At 42.8% G+C, this 21,625-nt stretch overlaps 1 protein-coding gene across 1 annotated transcript; it reads left to right on the top strand.

The window, feature by feature from the left end:
• Positions 1-4,008: 4,008 nt before the first annotated feature.
• Positions 4,009-20,286, top strand: tmem134 (transmembrane protein 134). Its single transcript, XM_084318795.1, has 8 exons — positions 4,009-4,244; positions 6,591-6,849; positions 7,238-7,302; positions 13,611-13,697; positions 15,894-15,970; positions 17,242-17,283; positions 18,080-18,133; positions 19,876-20,286. Exons 2-8 carry the CDS (start codon positions 6,637-6,639, stop codon positions 19,956-19,958), a joined length of 621 nt encoding a protein of 206 aa, XP_084174921.1. The 5' UTR covers positions 4,009-4,244; positions 6,591-6,636; the 3' UTR covers positions 19,959-20,286.
• Positions 20,287-21,625: the final 1,339 nt, after the last annotated feature.

Here is a 21,625-nt window from a genome sequence, read left to right as displayed (position 1 = left end):
CCACTGATGAAGAATATTGTAATAAAGGGTGGCAAGGCGCTCGCCACTAACGCAGGAGATGCTGGGTTCGAGCCCAGCTCTCGACGTTGCTTCCGGCTTGGCTGGTCGTTCATACTAATACAATTGGCAGTATTAGGGGGTGGGAAAGCCGGTGGGTGGGGATCGTGAGCAACGTGAGCTGTACAGGTGAAACGATGCGACAGCTGCCTCCTTGTGTACCGGAGGGGACACGTGATGCAAGGCTTGGTCCACATTGCAGCTGACCAGTGGGAGGCATGGTCTAACAACGTTCGAGACAGGGGAGGGAAGAATTGGATAATACGAAATTGGGATGGGAGAAAAATAGAAAATGGGGAGAAAAAGTTGATAAAAAGAATAATAGTAATAAAAAAATAAAAATAATATTGTTATAATGACAAAGGTAGACATTTAGCATCATTAACAGTATATAAATAATTTCATGTATCAACTGGATGTTTCCGTAGGCACTCTCAACAACATAAAAACAGGTATACTCACTCTGAATCTTCAACAGTGACAGAATTCAACCGACTGTGATCTTGTCTTGTCAACACCGCTCATTCCCTCTGTCCAGCTCTGAGCTGCTCTATGCTGCTCTGGTTAAAGCCAAGGTTATGTAAAAGTGCTATGTGGGCCAGTTATGCTGCTCTGGTTAAAGGTTATGTTTAAGTGGTATGTGGTACAGTTATGCTGCTCTGATTATGTCCTCTTAAAGTTGACAGACTTCAAATGTGAAAGTATATAATCGTCATACATTTTTGCCATGTTGTCTATGCAAAATCTTTTTCTTCAAAGTAACTAGTGACTGATGGGTTCAGATGAATGTAGTGGAGTAAAAAGTACAATATTTCCTTTGAAATGTAGTGGAGTAAAAGTATATAAACTTCCCTAAAATGCAAATACTCACGTAAAGTACAAGTAGCTTGAAATTGTACTTAGGTACAGTACTTGACAGTACAGTACAATACTTAGTTACTTCCACCACTATGCCTCTGTCTCACGTACTTTCCTGTTGACAAGCATATTGCCCGACCTTGTTGCCCAGTGTATCACCACAACATAGAACAGTGTCACCCTGGCAGTAGTTATCAAAGTGCGGTCTGGGGACCCCCAGTGGTGCTTGAAGGGGTTCCAGGGGGTCCCTAATTCCACTACAATTCCATCCCATAAGCATAAGGAACAGTCAGTGACAGGGTGTATTCTGGTCATTGTTTTCACTCTGTTTATAATCTCTTCAGATAGTATATACATAGAATTATGTAATAAAACATATCTAAAAGCACAAAATCGTATCAAGTGGGTCTCCGTACGTGGTCTAATTTGTATCTTTAGAGCTTCTTGAGGTGAAAAAGATTTGAGAACGACCCCAGTCATCGACCCCAGTCATCACTCACATAATAAACCTCTCTATAAAACAGGGACATGTCCCCAAGGACTTCAAAATTACGAGAGTGACCCCTCTGCACAAAAAGGGCAGCAAATTAGACCCAGGCAACTACCGCCCTGTTTCTATTCTTACCTCCATCTCGAAAGTCATGGAGAAAATAGTCTTCGGACAGGTCGAAAAGTACCTGGCGGAAAAAAATCTAATCTACGAATTCCAATCTGGCTTCAGAACGTCCCACTCCACTGACACATGCCTCCTCTATTTGAACGACCACATCAAACAAGAGGTGGACGCGGGCAAATACTGCGGCATGGTCATGCTGGACCTACAAAAGGCCTTCGACACTGTCAATCACTCCATTCTGATTGACAAGCTAAAAGCAATTGGTTTTGATAGCTTATCAGTGAGCTGGATGCAATCCTACCTGGAGGGGAGAGAACAGATGGTAGAGGTAAACGGTACTCTACCCCCCCCCCCCCCCCCCCCCCTCACAGTGAGCTGTGGTGTTCCACAAGGAAGCATACTAGGACCGCTACTCTTCCTAATTTATGCAAATGACATGTCGTCAGCCTGTGACTGCAACTTGTTCCTGTTTGCGGACGACTCAGCCCTGCTGGTCTCTGACAAGAACAAGTTGCAGGTTGAAAAAACCCTCAGCTCGGAACTAGGCAAAATCTGCATATGGCTCGCTGATAACAAACTATCATTACACATGGGCAAAACAGAGTCCATTCTCTTCGGTTCAAATAACAAACTCTGCAAGACCGACGGCTTCTCAGTTGCAGTGGGTAACAATATTGTCACAAGGAAAGACGAAATTACCTACCTGGGTTCCATCCTAGAGGCAAATCTTTCCTGTGACAAAATGGCATCCAATGTAATAAAAAAGTCAACCAACGAACTAGATTCTTGTACCGGATCTCCTCTCTGGTAAACAAGAATACCCTGAAGACTCTGGCAGGAGCACTCATTCAAGGGTACTACGACTATGCGTGCACCTCATGGTACCAAAGCACCTCAAAGGCGCTTAAAACAAAATTACAAACATCACAAAACAAACTGGTCAGACTACTACTTGACCTTACCCCCAGAACCCACCTCACCCCTGCCCACTTTGACAACCTAGGATGGCTTAGAGTAGACGACAGAGTACAGCAACTTGCAATGGGCCTGGTCTACAAGATACACTATACGACTAAGGTACCCATGTACATGTCAAAATACTTCCCAAAGGTCAGTGAATACCACAACCACTACACCAGAGGAAGCTCAACAAATCATGTTAAACCCAGATTCGGCTCAAACAAGGGACTAAATACGTTTCGCAATTATGCCACATCAATGTGGAACGCCCTACCCAAAGCTGTAAAGGAATGTGAATCCCTACCCACATTCAAAACCGCTCTTAAAGAGCACCTACGGGAGGCTGCAATTCGAAACTGGCCACCGTAAATGCCCAAAACCCCCACCACCTCCTAATAGACAGTCTCCTCCCCACCGCATGTATATATTCCCTCCCCGCCGTATGTATATCTCTCTCCCACCCACCCACCCCCTCCTAATGTACAGTCCCCTCCCCATCATATGTATATACTCTGTCAGGATCTAGGGGTAACAGTACTGTATATTTGAATACCGTTTATGTCACAAATGTATCAGTACTAAATACCTATATGTCCCTATGCCATAAATGTCATGTATGTTGTGTATGTCATAAATGTCTATATGAATTGAAAATGGGGGACCCTGATGGAAACAAGACAAACGTCTTTCTCAGGTCTGCATCCCCTTAACAATTGTGTGTATTGAGCCGTACTGTTATTGTACCCATTCTGCAATCTGTTAAATAAAGTTTCCATTCATTCATTCAGTTATTTGAGCTCATGGGATAGAGGGGGGGGGGGGGGGGGGGGGGGGGGGGTTCTTCCCCCTCAAATGTATATACTCTCTTTTTAGACAATTTTTGTATCATAAACAGTACTGTATATTTGTAGATCTGGTATGTCATAAATGTAGATAGATGTAACAGTACTGTCTATCTGTATGTCATGTATGTTATGATGAATTGAAAATGGAGGACCATGATGTAAACAAGACAAACGTCTTTCTCAGGTCTGCATCCCCTTAACAATTGTGTGTATTGAGCCGTACTGTATTGTACCCATTCTGCAATCTGTTAATAAAAATGTCAATCAATCAGTCTATCTGTATGTCATGTATGTCTGGTTAGTGATGCGTTCTTCATGGGACGGGGTTGCACGCAGTGCAGCCAAAGTTTTGTGAGCAGAAGCGCGTGCACACAGGAATGCGCTGCACTCGCCAACTCGCTATGACTCATATCTGTTATGATTAATTGAAAATGTGGGAACCCTGATGACGTAAACACGACGAAAGTCTTTCTCTGGTCTGCATCACTGTACTGTACCCATTCTGCAATCTGTTAAATAAAGTTTTCATTCAATCAATCAAACCCCCTCCCCCTCACGACCTCCATGTAACGCGGAAATGCAGTGGTCTATATCCGGGTCGGTCGACGTCGCGACGCTCGATCGCATTGGACTTAACGACGACAGCCACTCCAGCCTGGGCGTGTAATCTCGGCCACCGGATGAATCTAGCGGAGGAGGAGAGACAAAAAGTTTGGGAAAAGTTTTTTCTTCGCTGTCGATAATAATAGTAACGGAGACGACCCATTATAGGAACGACTTATATATATATCCAAACGTCGAATTGGACCATGCGATTATCATGTGAACAACAGCGGCAGACATGTGTCTGAAGCGTGGAGTTGAAGAAGCCAGCTGAGCTCGCCAGAAGAAAAGATTTGAGAGAGAGAGTAAGTTTACGCGAGGTCATCTGATCGCGTTAGCATATAGCTGCAAAAAGAGCAAACAATGGCAGACAACAACAGTTAAGTGCTGCTTATTTAGCTGCTAGCAGAGGCCTAAACCTTTACAATAGTTATTTTCCATCTATTTTCTGTTTTCATTTCCCAGTCTATTGCTTGGGCTTTTTTTTTTACAGTAGCTTTATCAAGTTGTAACGGTAACGTTTCCGAACCATTTGTGTGTGTGTGTGTGTGAGAGAGAGAGAGACTGAGTGAGAGATCCCTTTGAAGTATTTTGTATTTGTATTTATTTATTAACACTGTTAAACAAAAGTAAAACAATACATAATAAGTTATAACCATATTGTTGTGAAGGAGAAGTTAGAAGCCTAGAGGCTTATTATCGAGAACTTCCCCTGTTTTATAAAATCAAACATACAAAAATATACATATTAATTATTATAAAATACCAGAATACATTCAAAAGATACGTGTTAATACAAACATACATACACACAGTACATACTGTATACTGCATACATAATAAATAATATATAACAACCCACCCACCTGCCTACAAACCTACCCACCCACATAACCAAATACCTATTTATCTATCTACTACTTTTGGATATGAGATTTTTTTTGTAGTTTAAGTATAACGTTAATAAATTTTTGCTTGAAATCACGCGATCAGTTGAAACTTACAAGTGAGTAATGCTGGTGAATGATATTGATATTGTTGACCAATGACCAGACCATGTCTTGAGTTAGTGGTTCTTTGATTGCAGTTAATTTTGAGCTTGAAATCACGGATGAGTTGAAATGTGCAAGCGGGGAATACTATTGTTGAATAATAATAATATAGCATGTAGTGTTTGATTGAAGCTACTCTTGTGAGTAAGGAATAATATTGAATATTAACACTTTCAGTGCCGGCCATTTAACATTGAAAACCCACTTCAATGATAGCATTGTGAACGCATATTCTCTCTTAAATTATGGCTATGTGTCTAATCTGCCTGTCGTTTATCAATGACTTGTTTGCAGTCAACATTGTCAATACGGATTGTTTTTTTATCAGTTCATTTTCGTTTATAGCATTTTGAAAAGCCCTAGTTTTCAAGGAAAATATATAGATAAACGGCATTTACAGGAATATTCTAGAATACACAAAAACGTTGTAATTTTTCGGCCTATTTATGAATAGTTTTCAAAGAAATGCTAGATTATCGATAGTATATGTGTACTTATGCACGCTATAGAGGCGGGCTGAAAAATCGATTCTCATTTCCTGATCAGGAATCACTGCGCACACACACACGCATAGGGAAAAAGCTTATATCTCCGTGAAAACAGGTCTGATTATCCTAAGACTGGTAAAATATATTCCTTACCTGAGATCAGATGTTATCCAAAAAGATTATTCCAATTCCTGATTGCCAAATATCGAACACGCTTATTGATTACAGTGTTGGTACTGTAAATACATAATCGTCGCTGTTCTGAGGGCCGGCGATCACTTGGTCTCTTCAGATGCCTTGACGGAAAAATAAAATGAGCAAACTAACCACTCCCCCTGCATCAGTCTGAACTAATGGGGTGCAGTTACACAGGGAGAGACGATAGGGGGTGGTATCTTCCCAATTGAGCTCAGAGAGACTCTGCAGCACTAACCCGAGGCTCAATTGATGAAATATGAATTCAAATCACCAATAAATAAAAAAACGGCAAACAGACAATATATGTTGTTGGCGGCACTCAACTGGCGGCATGAACTAACGACTTATAGCGTTGGTGGCATCCAAAGTGTTAATATAGCTTGTAGTATTTGAAACGACTCTTGTGAGTAAGGAATAATAACATTGAATAATAACATAGTGTGTAGTATTTGAAGCTACTCTTGTGAGTAAGGAATAATAACATTGAACAATAATACAGCTTGTAGTGTTTGAAGCTATACTCTTGTGAGTAAGGAATAATAATATTGAATAATATAGCTTGTAGTGTGTAAAGCTACTCTTGTGAGTAAGGAATAATAACATTGAATAATAATAATATAGCATGCAGTGTGTAAAGCTATTCTTGTGAGTAAGGAATAATAACATTGAACAATAATACAGCTTGTAGTGTGTAAAGCTACTCTTGTGAGTAAGGAATAATAACGTTGAATAATAATACAGCTTGTAGTGTGTAAAGCTACTCTTGTGAGTAAGGAATAATAACATTGAATAATAATACAGCTTGTAGTGCGTAAAGCCACTCTTGTGAGTAAGGAATAATAATATAGCATGCAGTGTTTGAAGCTACTCTTATTGTTGTGAGTGAGCAGCGTTTTTCTCTTTCAACCCACAGTGTGTATCAACCAACAGGACCAAAGGCCCTAAGAGAGGCAAGCGCCATGACAACGCAGTTTAGCATCGATGATGCTTTCGTGCTGGAGGGAGAGGAGGAAGGAGTGGTGTCCGACGGAGAGGTGGAGGGGTGGAAGGGGAGGGACAAAGACAGAGAAGGAGGAGAGATGACATTTGGTCCTCTGTCTTTCACTAAACCTCAGAGTCTCCCCTCCCCCGTTGTGGCAGGCTCCCCAGACCACAGTAATCTGAAGTACCAGGTATTTATAGATGTTTGACTAGTTACGCCGCTGGCCAGTATGACTTACTACCATAGTGTCTTTAATTATACCTGTATCACTGTACATATTAATACTACAACTCTGTACATACATCTTATTGGCACTACACTCAGTAGTACTACTTTATATATTTTATACCCAGTTTAATCACATGTACATTGTATATTACTATTGCACTTTACTGTTTCATTTGCACTCTGGCTGGATGCCAAACCTCTTTTTCGTTTTACTGCACTAATCTAATGTAATCTAATCTCATGTAATGTAATTATACATAGAGACCACTACCCAAACACACACGTGATCTTTCGTAATAATTCTTAAACTACAGCTGAACCATAATGCAACTTTTATAAACTCCCCTCAGAATCTTGAAAATGAAGACGTCTTGGGCAGTGTTAATTCCTCCTTCAACAACTTCTTTAAAATCAGGTGAGAATCGGAAGGTGTTGATGTGATTTTTTTCGTGTGTGTGTGTGGTGGAGGGAAGCACTGGCATGGCCAGACACCATCAATATCCAGAAATGTTCCACAATAAAATTTTCAAACGGTGAAGGATGTTAGGAGGAGGCAGGATGGCCTAGAGGTAAAAGAGGCCGGCCAGTAACCGAAAGGTCGCTGGTTCGATCCCCGACCCCGACAGCTGTGAGTTGGTGACTGAAGGGTGGCTGATATTACATCTATGGTGTCCATCATTGTGCCTAAGTGACCTTGAGCAAGGTACTGAATTCCTAAACAGCTCCAGGGGCGCTGCACTGCAGATGACCCTGCACTCTGACCTCTCTGATGAAATGCAGGAGGGATATGAGGACTGTGTGTAACTAGGAGGGATATGAGGACAGTGTGTGTAACTAGGAGGGATATGAGGACTGTATGTGTAACTAGGAGGGATATGAGGACTGTGTGTGTAACTAGGAGGGATATGAGGACTGTGTGTATGTGTAACTAGGAGGGATATGAGGACTGTGTGTGTAACTAGGAGGGATGAGGACTGTGTATGTGTAACTAGGAGGGATATGAGGACTGTATGTGTATTGTGTAACTAGGGGGGATATGAGGAGTCTGTTTGTAACTAGGAGGGATAATGAGGACGGTGTATGTGTAACTAGGAGGGATATGAGGACTGTATGTAACTAGGAGGGATATGAGAACTGTATGTGTAACTAGGAGGGATATGAGGACTGTCTGTATCATATTATGTGTAACTAGGAGATACAGTTCTCATATTCCTCCTAGTTACACATAATGATACAGTCCTCATATTCCTCCTAGTTACACACACACAGTCCTCATATCCCTCCTAGTTACACATACACACAGTCCCCATCCCTCCTAGTTAGTAACAGTCCTCATATCCTTCCTAGTTACACATACACACAGTCCTCATATCCCTCCTAGTTACACATACACACAGTCCCCATCCCTCCTAGTTAGTAACAGTCCTCATATCCTTCCTAGTTACACATACACACAGTCCTCATATCCCTCCTAGTTACACATACACACAGTCCTCATCTAGAGCCATATGAAATCCGTTTTTATTATTTTCCAACTTCCATTTTATTTTTTCCCAAATTCCGTTTTTTCCGTTTTAATATTTCAGAATTCTGTATTTTGCTTTTTATGCTAATTTTACCATCAGAAATAGTGTCTAATAAGTGGGAATGAATAAATGTCCACAATTGAATATGATATAACAGTCCATTTAATGTTTTTAAGTGCTGCAACTCAGAAATACAGTTACATTTTACACAATACTTTTCAAATAATATTGTGACAAAATAAAAATACACATTTCAAGTGTAAACAATAGATACAGCTAGCTACTACTGACATTATCACAATGACAATGTCAGTAGCCTAGCTATATCTATTATATTGTGATGAAATATAGTAATGCATAATTTAGGCACCTTTAGTTTATTTCATTTATAAAGGACCGTGTATAATGACAATCGTTTGCATTAAACAAATGGATGAGTGCACCAGATTTAGCAAGAAGCTATCATTTCCATCTATAGTCCTATGTACTGTAACGTTTCATAGCTATTTAAGTTTATTTAGATTATAAAGGGCAGTGTATAATGACAATCGTTTGCATTAAACAAATGGATGAGTGCACCAGATTTAGCAAGAAGCTATCATTTCCAGTCCACGGAACGTTGACAGAATTAGCAAAACACCTTGTCGTCGGAGGCATAAAAGTCATTAGGATACTGCTCTGCTCTGAATTGAGGGCTTATTGGGGAATTTCTTAGCTTCTTGACGATGTTAACGCCGACGCAGCGAGACGCTTGGAGACTGCTGTGTTGTGTGTAACCCGCTGTAGCGTCCGCCTCCCCGGTCACGTGTGCACCAACGTTCCACCCAAAAACGGAATTTCAGTCCAGATTAGGCCAAATTCTGCAATATTCCACGTTTTGCAGTTGATTCCATTTTTATTGGTTAATTCCGCGATTCCATGAACGCGGATTTCATATGGCTCTATCCTCATCCCTCCTAGTTAGTACTAACTAGGAGGGATGAGGACTGTGTGTACGTGTAACTAGGAGGGATATGAGGACTGTTACTAGATTCAAGATTCAAGAGTTTTAATTGTCACGGCATACAGGTATACAATGAAATGCGGCTGGTCTTGCCCGCGACGATGTGCAATACAGTGGTACAACATATAATAGAATCCAATAAAAATACAGTGGTACAACATATTAATAGAATCCAATAAAACAGTGCAATAAACAGGTACATGGTGTGCCATCTCGGTATCTGTACATTAGTATTTACAGAGCATATAGGACATGCTAGTTAGCTTTAGTAGTGCAATACACTGTTCCTGATGTTATACTACTTTAAGTGGCCTTTCCTCTGGCCATAAGTGTGCGTGTGTGCGGCATGAGTGTTAAAGTGGCTGCTAGTGTGTGAGCGTGCTCAGCGTGCGTGTCGTGTATGTACTTGTGTGTGGATAGTTCAGTTTCTGTGTCTCTCAATGTTCATTGTTCAAGGCTCTGATGGCCTGGGGGAAGAAGCTTAGCCTAAGCCTCTCCGTCTTAGTCTCTAGAATTCGCAGGCGTCTGCCTGACCTCAGCAGCTGGAACAGGCTGTTATTGGGGTGGTGGGGGTCTTTCATTATCCTGCAGGCTCTGGATTTGCACCTCTTGTTGTATAGAGCCTGCAGGGGAGGTAGCGCAATACCCGTGGTACGCTCGGCTGAGCGCACCACACTCTGTAGGGCCTTCTTGTCCTGTGCCGTGCTGTTCCCATACCAGGCAGTGATGTTTCCGGTCAAGATGCTCTCTACAGCTCCTGAGTAGAAGGACTGGAGTATCTTCCCCGATACTCTGAACTTCCTTAACTGTCTCAGGTGGTAGAGGCGCTGCTTCGCTTTCTTTACTACTGTGCCTATGTGTGTTGACCATGTCAGGTCCTCTGAGATGTGGACCCCCAGGTACTTGAAGCTGCTCACCCTGTCCACGGTAGCCCCGTTAATCCTCAGTGGTGTGTGTGTCTCCCGCTGTCCTCTCCTATAATCCACGATCAGCTCCTTGGTTTTACCAATGTTCAGGAGCAGGCTGTTGTCCTGGCACCAACGTTCCAGTACCTCAACCTCCTCCCGGTAGGCCTTCTCGTCGTTGTCCGAGATCAGCCCCACCACCACCGTGTCGTCGGCGAACTTCACAATGGAGTTGGAGCTGAACTTGGCCACACAGTCGTGTGTGTAGAGTGAGTACAGCAGGGGGCTTAGAACACAGCCCTGGGGGGACCCGATGCTCAGGGTGATGGTGTTGGAGGTCTGACCCCCCACCCTGACCGCCTGGGGTCTTTCACTCAGAAAGTCCAGTACCCAGGCGCTCAGGGCGGAGCTCAGGCCTAGCTCGATCAGCTTGCCCACCAGTCTGGTGGGGACTATGGTGTTGAACGCTGAGCTGTAGTCAATGAACAACAGTCTCACATAGCCCCCCTTCTGACGGTCAAGGTGGGAGAGAGTGCTGTGCAGTACCTGGGAGACCGCGTCATCAGTGGACCTGTTTGTCCTGTATGCAAATTGCATAGGGTCCATATCACTGGGGAGAGAGGCACAAATGTGGTCCTTGACCAGCCTCTCGAAACATTTCATGACCACAGAGGTGAGTGCCACCGGTCTGTAATCATTTGGACATGTTGGGGAGGGTTTCTTCGGTACAGGGATGATGGTAGACATCTTGAAGCAGGCAGGGACTACTGACTCCGCCAGGGATTGATTAAATATGGCGGTGAACACCGGGGCAAGCTGGTTTGCACAGGACTTAAGTATGCGTCCTGTTATACCATCTGGGCCTGCAGCCTTCCTGGTGTTCACCTGCATAAATGCTCTTCTCACACTGTGTTCCGACAACGAGAGAGCGCCCCCGCCCCCCCGCGGTTGCCCCCCCCCCTCCACAACAGCCGGTGCGCCAGTGACGTCACTAGCCAGAGTCTACACCGAACCGAGCGTAGAAGGAGTTGAGTTTGTCCGCTAGAGAGGCGTCGTCGCTTCCCATTGAGGGGGCGCTGACTTTGTAGTCAGTTATTGTCTTCAGTCCCCTCCACAAGCCTCTTGTGTCGTTTTGTGCCATTTGTGTCTCCAGTTTCTCAGCATATGTCCTCTTAGCAAGTTTAACAGCCTTGCGCAGAGTGTAGACTGAAGCCTTGTATTCTTCCATATTTCCTGACTCTCTGCCCAGGTTATAAGCCGTGGTGCGTGAGTTTAGGGCTGTTCTTATAGTGCTGTCCACCCAAGGTTTCTGGTTTGGGAAAACCCGCGCCGTCTTTGTGAGGACAATGCCGTCTGCCACTGTAGTTATGTAGCTTACAACGGTATCAGCGTACTCGCTGACGTCACTGGCGCTTCCTTCAAACATGTCCCAGTCTGTATCCTTGAACGCGTCACGGAGCTCGGCCTCTGATTCGTCAGACCACTTTTTTGTCTCACGTGACACGACGACTTCGCGTGATCTCTGTTTGTATGCTGGGATTAAAAAGATGGAGTCGTGATCGCTCGCGCTTACAGAGCCCATCAGTGGCGGAGCCGCTACAGCCTTGTAGGCAGCTCTGAACGGGGTGTAGCAGTGGTCGAGTGTGTTCCCCCCTCTTGTGGAGCAGGCGATGTGCTGAAAAAAAGTCGGCATCACTTTTTTCAGGTTTGCCTGGTTGAAATCACCAGTCACTATCGTCGCGGCTTCCGGGTGCTTGATCTGCTGTTTGTTGATGTGGTCGTGTAATTCCCCCAGCGCTTTGCCGGTATTTGCCTGTGGATGAATATACACGACGGATAAAATGACCGCGGTAAACTCACGGGGTAGGTGATACGGGCGACACAGGATCTGGAGATGTTCCATATCTGGGGAGCATGAACTTGAGAGGACATGTACTTCCTTGGGATTAACCCAGAGATTGTTCGTGAGGATGCAGACCCCACCTCCGACGCTCTTCCCAGAGGATGCCGTGCGATCTGCTCTCAGGACGGTGAAATTGTCCGATGGAGAGACGCTGTTGTCCGGCGTCGCTGGCTTGAGCCATGTCTCAGTGAAACACATGATATTAACGTCTCTCATCTCCCGTTGGAATCGGACCCTCGCTCTCAAGTCGTCCATCCTTCCCTCCAACGAACGTGCATTCGCCAGAAAGATGGATGGAATTGCTGGACGGTAAGCAGATCTTTTTAATCTAAGTCTGATACCGCCTCGTCTACCTCTATGTTTCTTTCTGCCGTTTCCTTTGTTGCCGTTCTCCCGCTTGATTTCTGTTAGCCCTTCTGGGCATAAAGTGTCTCCCAACTCTAATTTGAGTCCGGAGTTTAGGTCCATAAGTGTCTGGCGGTCGTATGACATACCCGCCAGTGATGTTTTAATAAAAAAAAGTCGAAAAAACAAACATAATAGCTAAAAATGTGCACAATCGTCGCGGAGCTAAACCAAAGGCGACTGACCGGGGTCGCGCCATAGTAACTAACTAGGAGGGATGGGGACTGTGTGTATGTGTAACTAGGAGGGATATGAGGACTGTGTGTGTGTAACTAGGAGGGCTATGAGGACTGTGTGTGTCACTAGGAGGGATGAGGACTGTATGTGTCACTAGGAGGGATGAGGACTGTGTGTATGTGTCACTAGGAAGGATATATTTTATTTGAAAACGATTCATAAATAGGCTGAAAAATGACAACGTTTTTTTGTGTATTCCAGAATATTCCAGTAAATGCCGTTTATCACGGAATCTTTATATTTTCCTGAAACTTTCAAGAAAACGAGGGCTTTTCAAAATGCTATAAAACGGAAATGAACCGATTAAAGAAAATAAAAATCCGTTTTGACAATGTTGACTGCAAACAAGTCATTGATAAGCGACGGCCATATTATACACATAGCCATAATTTAAGATATAGTTTATGCGTTCACAACGCTATCATTGAAGTGGGTGCTGGCATTCAACCATGTTTTACCATGTTAACCAGTGGCACTGATAGTGTTAAGGAGGAACGTGAACTCAATAATTTTTCAATCGGTGAAGGATGTTCACCCCAAACTAATATCTTATGTCCGTCTTCAATAGAAATAATATATCTGATCAGTACTTGTATCGACTAACGTTTAAACTCAAGTTCTTGGAATCGGTATTGCCAGAGTAGAGAATCATTAGGTATAGGTGGATCCCTGGTTCTGTGAATGTGTTTCTTGTTATTCTGGAGCATAAAGAATAATAGTAATGTTCTATTATCCTCTTCCTAGTGATCCTGCAACTCTGTCCTACTGCAGCTCACAGTGGTCCTTCAGCACACTGAGTTCTGTCACCCAGCTGTCTGCTCACTGCTGCGGGTAACTACACACACACTTACACACACACACACACACACACACACACACACACACACACACACACACACACACACACACACACACCACACACACACACACACAGGCAGTCAAGTGTTCCTTTATTAATCCCCTTGGGGAAATTCAAGTGTCATAGCAGCATGGGGGGGGGGGGGGTACAGGTAGGATAGGTAGTAATAATAAATCAAATCAAATTTATTTGTAAGGCCCGACAACACACGTTAATGTCCCCATGGGCCGGACACGTCTTCTTTAAACAAGTCAAGAAGAAACATCACAATAAGTCAAGAACAAAACAAGAACACCATAAGGTCCAACAAATTTTAAATAAATGCAAAATAAATGAATGAATGCAAGTAATAATAATTGAACAAGGTGCAAGTAGTAATGATAATGGTGATAACGGTAGTAGTAGTGGTAGTACTAGTGAACAGTAGGGAGTGGCAGGATTCAATCAGACAGTAGTAATAGTGATGATGGTATACATGGTCCAAACCGTAGTAACAGTGTTTATTATTAAGAGTCAGATAGAGCCTAACAGTTCTCAAGTTCACCAGCCGTTAGCTCTCCAACACACACACACACTGCTGCCGGTAACTACACACACACACATTTCAGGGTCTTTGGGATTTGTGAATATCTTTTTCATTTTAATCTTAGAAGATGGAATCTAAATTCTACATACACAAAGTTATAAAACGGGTAAGACACAAAATATATGTTCACATGCCATTTAATAGATAGTGACTACACTATCACTGTACTACCAGCTAAAACTAAAGCGGGACCGAACATTTGCAGCGGCAGCCCTGAGACAGTGGAACAGTCTTCCCCTAAGAATTAGATCAGACTGTGGAGCAGTCTTTCTCTGAGCATCAGACTGGACATATCTGAGCATCAGACTGGACCAGTCTTTCCCTGAGCATCAGACTGGACCAGTCTTTCCCTGAGCATCAGACTGGACATATCTGAGCATCAGACTGGACCAGTCTTTCCCTGAGCATCAGACTGGACCAGTCTTTCTCTGAGCATCAAACTGGACCAGTCTTTCTCTGAGCATCAAACTGGACCAGTCTTTCTCTGAGCATCAGACTGGACCAGTCTTTCCCTGAGCATCAAACTGGACCAGTCTTTCTCTGAGCATCAGACTGGACCAGTCTTTCTCTGAGCATCAGACTGGACCAGTCTTTCTCTGAGCATCAGACTGGACCAGTCTTTCTCTGAGCATCAAACTGGACCAGTCTTTCTCTGAGCATCAGACTGGACCAGTCTTTCTCTGAGCATCAGACTGGACCAGTCTTTCTCTGAGCATCAGGCTTGACATCTCTGAGCATCAGACTGGACCAGTCTTTCTCTGGGCATCAGACTGGACCAGTCTTTCTCTGGGCATCAGGCTGGACCAGTCTTTCTCTGAGCATCAGACTGGACCAGTCTTTCTCTGAGCATCAGACTGGACCAGTGTTTCTCTGAGCATCAGACTGGACCAGTGTTTCTCTGAGCATCAGGCTGTGGAAGAATCTTTTTTCTGAGTCTGAAGCATCAGATCAGCGGAATTCAGTAAAAAAAATCAAAATGTTTACTAAGCAGCTAAAACTTACCGTTGCTCTTTATTTTTTCATTGCCCCTGACATCCTATTATATTATTCTCATTATTACCATTATTACGACTACTACTTCTTCTTGTTTATTATAGTTGTAATTTTTCCTGTTTGTCATCATTGTCGTTGTCTGGTCTGTTTTGATGTTTTCTTTCTTGTGAAGCACTTTGGATCAGTCCTGCCTTGTGTTTTAAAAGAGCTGTATAAATAAAGATGACATAAGCTGTAGGCGTGGCTCTAGCAAGCTGAAATGTTTGCAACCGTATGATCCAATGGGTATGGATTCCAAGTCCAGGCGTAGCGTATGATTGGTCTGCAGATACGTCAAGCAAATTGTCGACGCACTGAGCAGAAGGAGGGACACAGAACGGAGAGAACTTCAAATTCGATTGTGCAAATCAAATCCAGCTGCACCAATCATAACCAACGACACTCACCCCATCTGTCCACTACATCAAAGAAAGTGTCACAAGACCCTTTTACCTTTTTTTTTATTTGGTGAAAGAGTCTAGTTGTGGCCAAACTGATTCAATAACAACTGTTGGTCAACTATTTTGTTGTTGTTGTTGTTGTTACTCAGGTGGACGTCTCACCCGCTGGTGAAGAAGAATAGAAGAGTGGTTCTTGCTTCATTCCTTCTCCTCATCACAGGAGTGGGTAAGTCTGCCATTACATTGAGACCTTGACGCCAACTTTTCTTGCATCAGATTTTTGTGCATCACATGGACTCTATACAAGTCATACAACCATTTAATAATAATATACCGTAAATCCTCAAATATAGGACAGGTCTTGTATTTACCTCAGCCGCAAAGAGCACCAGGCCTTTATTAGAGAAAGGCTTATATAAGAGGCAGGCCTTAATTTCACAAACTGGCTAATTGTAATTGTGATTGATTGATTTTATTTAGACATAAACATATACAGATCACATGAGTATTTGCTTTGTCAGCGTGAAACTGTGGTGGATTAACGTAATTCACACACTGAAGTTGGAACTGTCTATAGGTTGCGGGGTCCGGGGACCATTTAGCGTGTGGTACCTACCTTCTCAACTACCTCAGTTGAATCGAGTTGATGATAACATGCAGTGGCTTTAGCTGACTCTGTCATAGCCATCATGATCTGTAATGCCGACTGGACAATGCCATATGCCATATAGATAGCGAACGTTAACGTCTGCAAAACAAAGCCGGTGTCGTCCAGCCGACACCACAGATCTAGATGTGACGAAGTTAGCTAACGCCAGTGAGAGGGAAACGTTAATGTAGTCAGTGTAGCGGGAGGCAGCACTTAATTTGCATTGGCAAGAGTTTCTCATTCTATATCACGGCACGAAAAATATAAAAATTACTTTTTTTCCTACCTTATATTGGAAGCCGGCCTGTATTTGTCTCCATGTATCAAACCCCCGGCCATTATAAGAGGCCCGTTCTTTATTCGAGTACCCTCCACTATTAGAGGATTTACGGTATACACTTTATTTGTGTAGCACCTTTCATACAAGAATTGCAGCCCAAAGTGCTTCACAGCAGTGATGTAGACAGAAAATAGTATTAGACCTAATATTAGACATAAAATGTGCCTAATTATAGACGGGCATAAAATTGGCAGAGAATTAATATTAAAACATCCCAGATTTTTTTTAATAGATTTCTGAAATACATAAACACCCTTTATGATCTAGTATATACTGTGGCTTCTAACAGAGTGGTTCTGTAGTTTTAAACAACAGCTAGCTTGTTTCAGTGTTGTGCCCTCTGTGCTACACAGTGAACGTTGTCTCTGCCTCTGGGTCTCTGAAAAAATATATAGCCCATCTCTTGGCAAACATTATGGGAACAGAGTCTCAGTGTATATACTGTTACTGTGCTGTCGGTTCCTCCCCTGATCTCACCGTCTTTGTGTGCGTTTGTTTTCTCCCTCAGCTCTCATTTTCACGGGTATCGTCATACAGATGAATGACGCAGGTAAGAATAGGGAGAATTGCAAGTCCAGTCAACTGAAGCGTTGTTATTGTTGTTGTCATCTCACGCTTTCCAGAAATGACCCCATACTGCATACCCGGCATTAACCCTTTCAGGTGTGCGATCACACTGGCGTGATTTTAATTTTGATAACTTGATATTCTGATGATGGCGGTGTCAAAGAGCTACTAATACATTTTTACATTTAGTCATTTAGCTGACGCTTTTATCCAAAGCGACTTCCAAGTTCTGTACAAGAAGTCAGCAGGAAGGGTACAACTCTGGCAGCTAAGGGGAAGTAATATTGTTCGTCAAACAGTGTTGAACTTGAGTGCTACAGACATGAGTGTATATTAGCATAGTAGGTAGTAAAATAGGCTTGGTAGATTCCTAAGTAGCAGAGTGCATACTAGTAAAAGACTGTACGAAGGTTAGTATTTTTTTTACTACTACTAAAACAACTCATCTGAAAGGGTGCAAGCAAGAGTGGTTCTATTACTGGTTCTAGTACACTGCATAGTATTGTATATTATATGGTAACTCAGAACATTGTACATATGTCTATACCGAACACTGTGACCTCATTTTCTTCTTCTAAATTACATGCTATACTATGTTATTTGATACTATCTTGTCTAGCACAGTCTCTGGAGCGTAACAGTAGGAAGCATTTTGTATGAAAGTATTCTGTACTTCTGTATGACAACTATTAAAGAAACTTGAAACTTGAAAACTTGAAACTATATTACTGTATGTCCTCACTGTAGATTGTGTGTTAACCTTTGACCTGTCTCCACAGGTGTGTCAAGTGCCATTTTCTTCATCCCCGGATTCCTTCTCTTCATTCCTGGGGGTAAACCTGACATATTTGTTGTTCCGTCTTTCTATCGAAAATGTGACTCTCTCTCTTGGAATTTTAAAGCAGAGCTATGTCGTTTATAAAAAGTTTTAACCTCAGAAAAGAAGGGGAGGCAAAAATCTATATTTTCACAACTGAATAAACTAAATCGTTTGAAGCTAGAAAAGTATCCCAGAAAGTGTGTGCCGTTTACACGGTTTTGTTAACGAGACACAGATCAGTGGTGGAAGAAGTACACAGTTCCTTTACTTAAGTAAAAGTTTAAATACCCAGATAAAATAGTACTCTGGTAAAAGTAAAAGTCCTCTATTCAAATTCTACTTAAGTAAAAGAAGAAAAGTATTTGCTATTGAATGTACAAGTATCTAAAGTAAAAGTATGCATTCTACATGACGTTTGTGTATTCCAGTGCTTTGGAGCATTAAATTCTCCATCCATTGATCTCCTAAAGGTTAAAGTGGTATGTGGTCCAGTCATGCTGCTCTGATTAAAGGTTATGTTAAAGTGGTATGTGGTCTAGTTATGCTTCTCTGGTTACATCCTCTTGAAGTTGGCAGGCTTCAAATGTGAAAGTATATAATCTTCATACATTTTTGCCATGTTTTCTATGCAAGATTTTTCTTCAAAGTAACTAGTAACTGATGGGTTCAGATGAATGTAGTGTGGAGTAAAAAGTACAATATTTCCTTTGAAATGTAGTGAAGTATAAAGTTCCCTAAAATGAAAATACTCACATAAAGTACAAGTAGCTCAAAATTGGACAGTACAGTACTTCAGATTCAGATTATTTTTATCATCACAGCTTTTTTAAATGTACATACATTCAGAAAAACGTGAGATACCGTAGAACCGTAGTAGATTTGTAAACGACAATACACAACAATCTATACAAACTACAATACAAAGTAATGTTTTTTACATTGTAAAAAAAACTGGATACATTTCTACAGTGTAAGTAGCCATACAAATACTTAGTTAAAATACTTAGTTACTTTCCACCACTGCAAGACATAAATCTACTATGCAAAGAAGTATCTCCTCTAGGCTGACGTTTGGTTCACTCTGCACCAAAATACTTTCGCTCCGACGACATACGACAGAAAAACAATTTCCGAAGGATTGCAAGAGTGATTATTATTATTTTTTTTGTAATCCTCTTTTTCTCTGCCTGATTTTCTATTTTTTTCTCCCCATCCCAATTTAGTCGTTATGCCAATTCCCCCCTCCCCTACCTGGTTGTTGTGCGCATGTTCCTCCTACTGGTCGGTACAAGGGAACCCTGAAGTCCACCACATGCTTCCTCCGACACATGTGGAGACAGCCAGTGGCTATTTTTTCACCTGGCAGCGAGGACTCTCATTGGTGAAGCGTAACGCGTGGGAGGTCACGCTGCCTTCACCATTTCCTGCCTTTCGCTGAGCAGGCGCCCAGACCTGACCTGTAGGCGTCGCTGTCCACAACGCCAGATTACCACCCACGACTTCCCTCCCCCTAACTCAGCCAAACGAGTTAGTATGACGACCGGCCCAAGCCGCAGGGCAATGCCGACTCCGGGAGTCGAGACCGCAGCCTCTTGCATTGGTGACTACGCCACCCGACCGCCTCCTACAAGAGTGATTATTTCCCCTCCAAATGATAGTGCAGCTTTAAACAACGTTCCTAACCTGACATTGAGCAGTACCGTCTCAGTGCATTCATATTACACCCAGTATCAACCTCTCCTTTACCTCCCCCAGTGTACCATGTGACCTACATCAGCTGTGCTGTCCGAGGGAGAAGAGGCTTCAAGTTCTTCTACTTGCCATATTTTGAAAAGTGATCTTTCACGCTACACTACATTTTTTTTGTCATGAATTGTAATTTTGTCACTTGTAACAAATGTAACACAAGCTAAAAAAAAAGAAAAGGAAGGCCCCATGGGTATTTTTATTATTATTATAATTATTATTATTATTGTTGTTATTTTATATCCTGTCATTATAATGACCACTACTAACTCAACCACTCATTGCCTTGATGATTTTTCCACTACATAAGCTTCACTGTCTGTGGAAGAGAAGGAGATTCGCTCTGCCTGTGTTCATGTTACGTTATGTGTGAATAATGACTGTGAAATTACATTAAAGCGTTGTATATTACTTTTTAAACCGTCGCACTCGATTTTGGTTTTTCAGAAATGGCCTGCCTCACACATAGCCTACAGCACACTTGCTTTTTTTATTTTTATTTTATATACATTTGGAGAGTATTAGTGCTCTGAGAAGGGAAAAAACCCAATCAGTACTGCAGCATGAGGGTTTGGGAGGGTAGAGAATACTGCTGATGTCGCATGCCTTTGCTTGAGGCAGTGAAACGTTTTCACAACACCACTGACCCCACCAGGGGCGGACCTAGCCCATTTGGCGCCCTAGGCGAGATTTTATGGCTTTTTTCTTCATAGTTCTCTAACGTTAGTCTTTCTTTCCTCAACATTCAATTCTATAAACACTTGACCGATACCCATCAATGCACAGCGCTCTAGCATGTTCTGACTGTGAACACCTAAAGCTGAGGCTCAGACCGACCGACCATTTTAGATTTTTGGCTCATTTTCCCTTATGTTAGAATTTTTTTAATGTAAAAATAATGGTTGCAGATATAGAGGGGGGCGCCAAAACTGCACAGAAAAAAAAATTAAAATATATATATATATATATATTTTGCGCCCCCCTCTGGGTGGCGCTCTAGGCGACCGCCTATATCGCCTGTAGGAAGGTCCGCCCCTGGACCCCACTGATGGCGGAGGCAACCATGCAAGGTGCCAATCTGCTCACCGGGAGCAGTTAGGGGTCAAGTGTCTTGCTCAAGGACACTTCGACACGCTGCTGGGAGGTCGCAGAATCGAACCAGGCAACCTTCTGACGACCGCTCTACCTCCTGACACTTAACCCCCTAACTGCTCCCGATGAGCAGGTTGGCACCTTGCACGGTTGCCTTCGCCATCGATGTGTGAATGTGAGGCATAAGTTGCATAGCGCTTTGGATATAAATGCAGTCCACTTACCATTTACGTCCAGGACCCCAAAAGTAGATACACTACTGCCCAAAATGACCAATCATTTTGTAAGATTGTGTACCTAGGTTTTTGTTCAGATTTATGTGTAACGGTTGTGACAACGTCACCTCAAACTTCAATGCCCCGAGTGGGAGTCGAACCCCGGTCTCCCACACCGCGGGCAGCAACACAGACCGCTATACCAAGAGGTGAATTCACTTCTAAGTAATGGGTTTATGCGTCTTTTTGAGGATGTGAGAGTGAGTTTAACCCATAGCACCGCTTCTCACCCCAGCCCTTCTTGACTGAGCTTCACGATACCATCCATTACATATGTACAGAATGTCATACCGGCGGTGGGGAGACAACAGCAGAGAGAATGGAACCTAGGCTAAAATGATCATTATCGTTGTGATGATGACCGGCTATGATCTAGTGTGAGTGAAATATAT

The sequence above is a fragment of the Notolepis coatsorum genome, assembly GCF_963971535.1.
Source record: "Notolepis coatsorum genome assembly, chromosome: 7".
NCBI classification, from domain to species: Eukaryota; Metazoa; Chordata; class Actinopteri; order Aulopiformes; family Paralepididae; genus Notolepis; species Notolepis coatsorum.
This window is presented reverse-complemented; position numbering and strand designations above follow the sequence as displayed.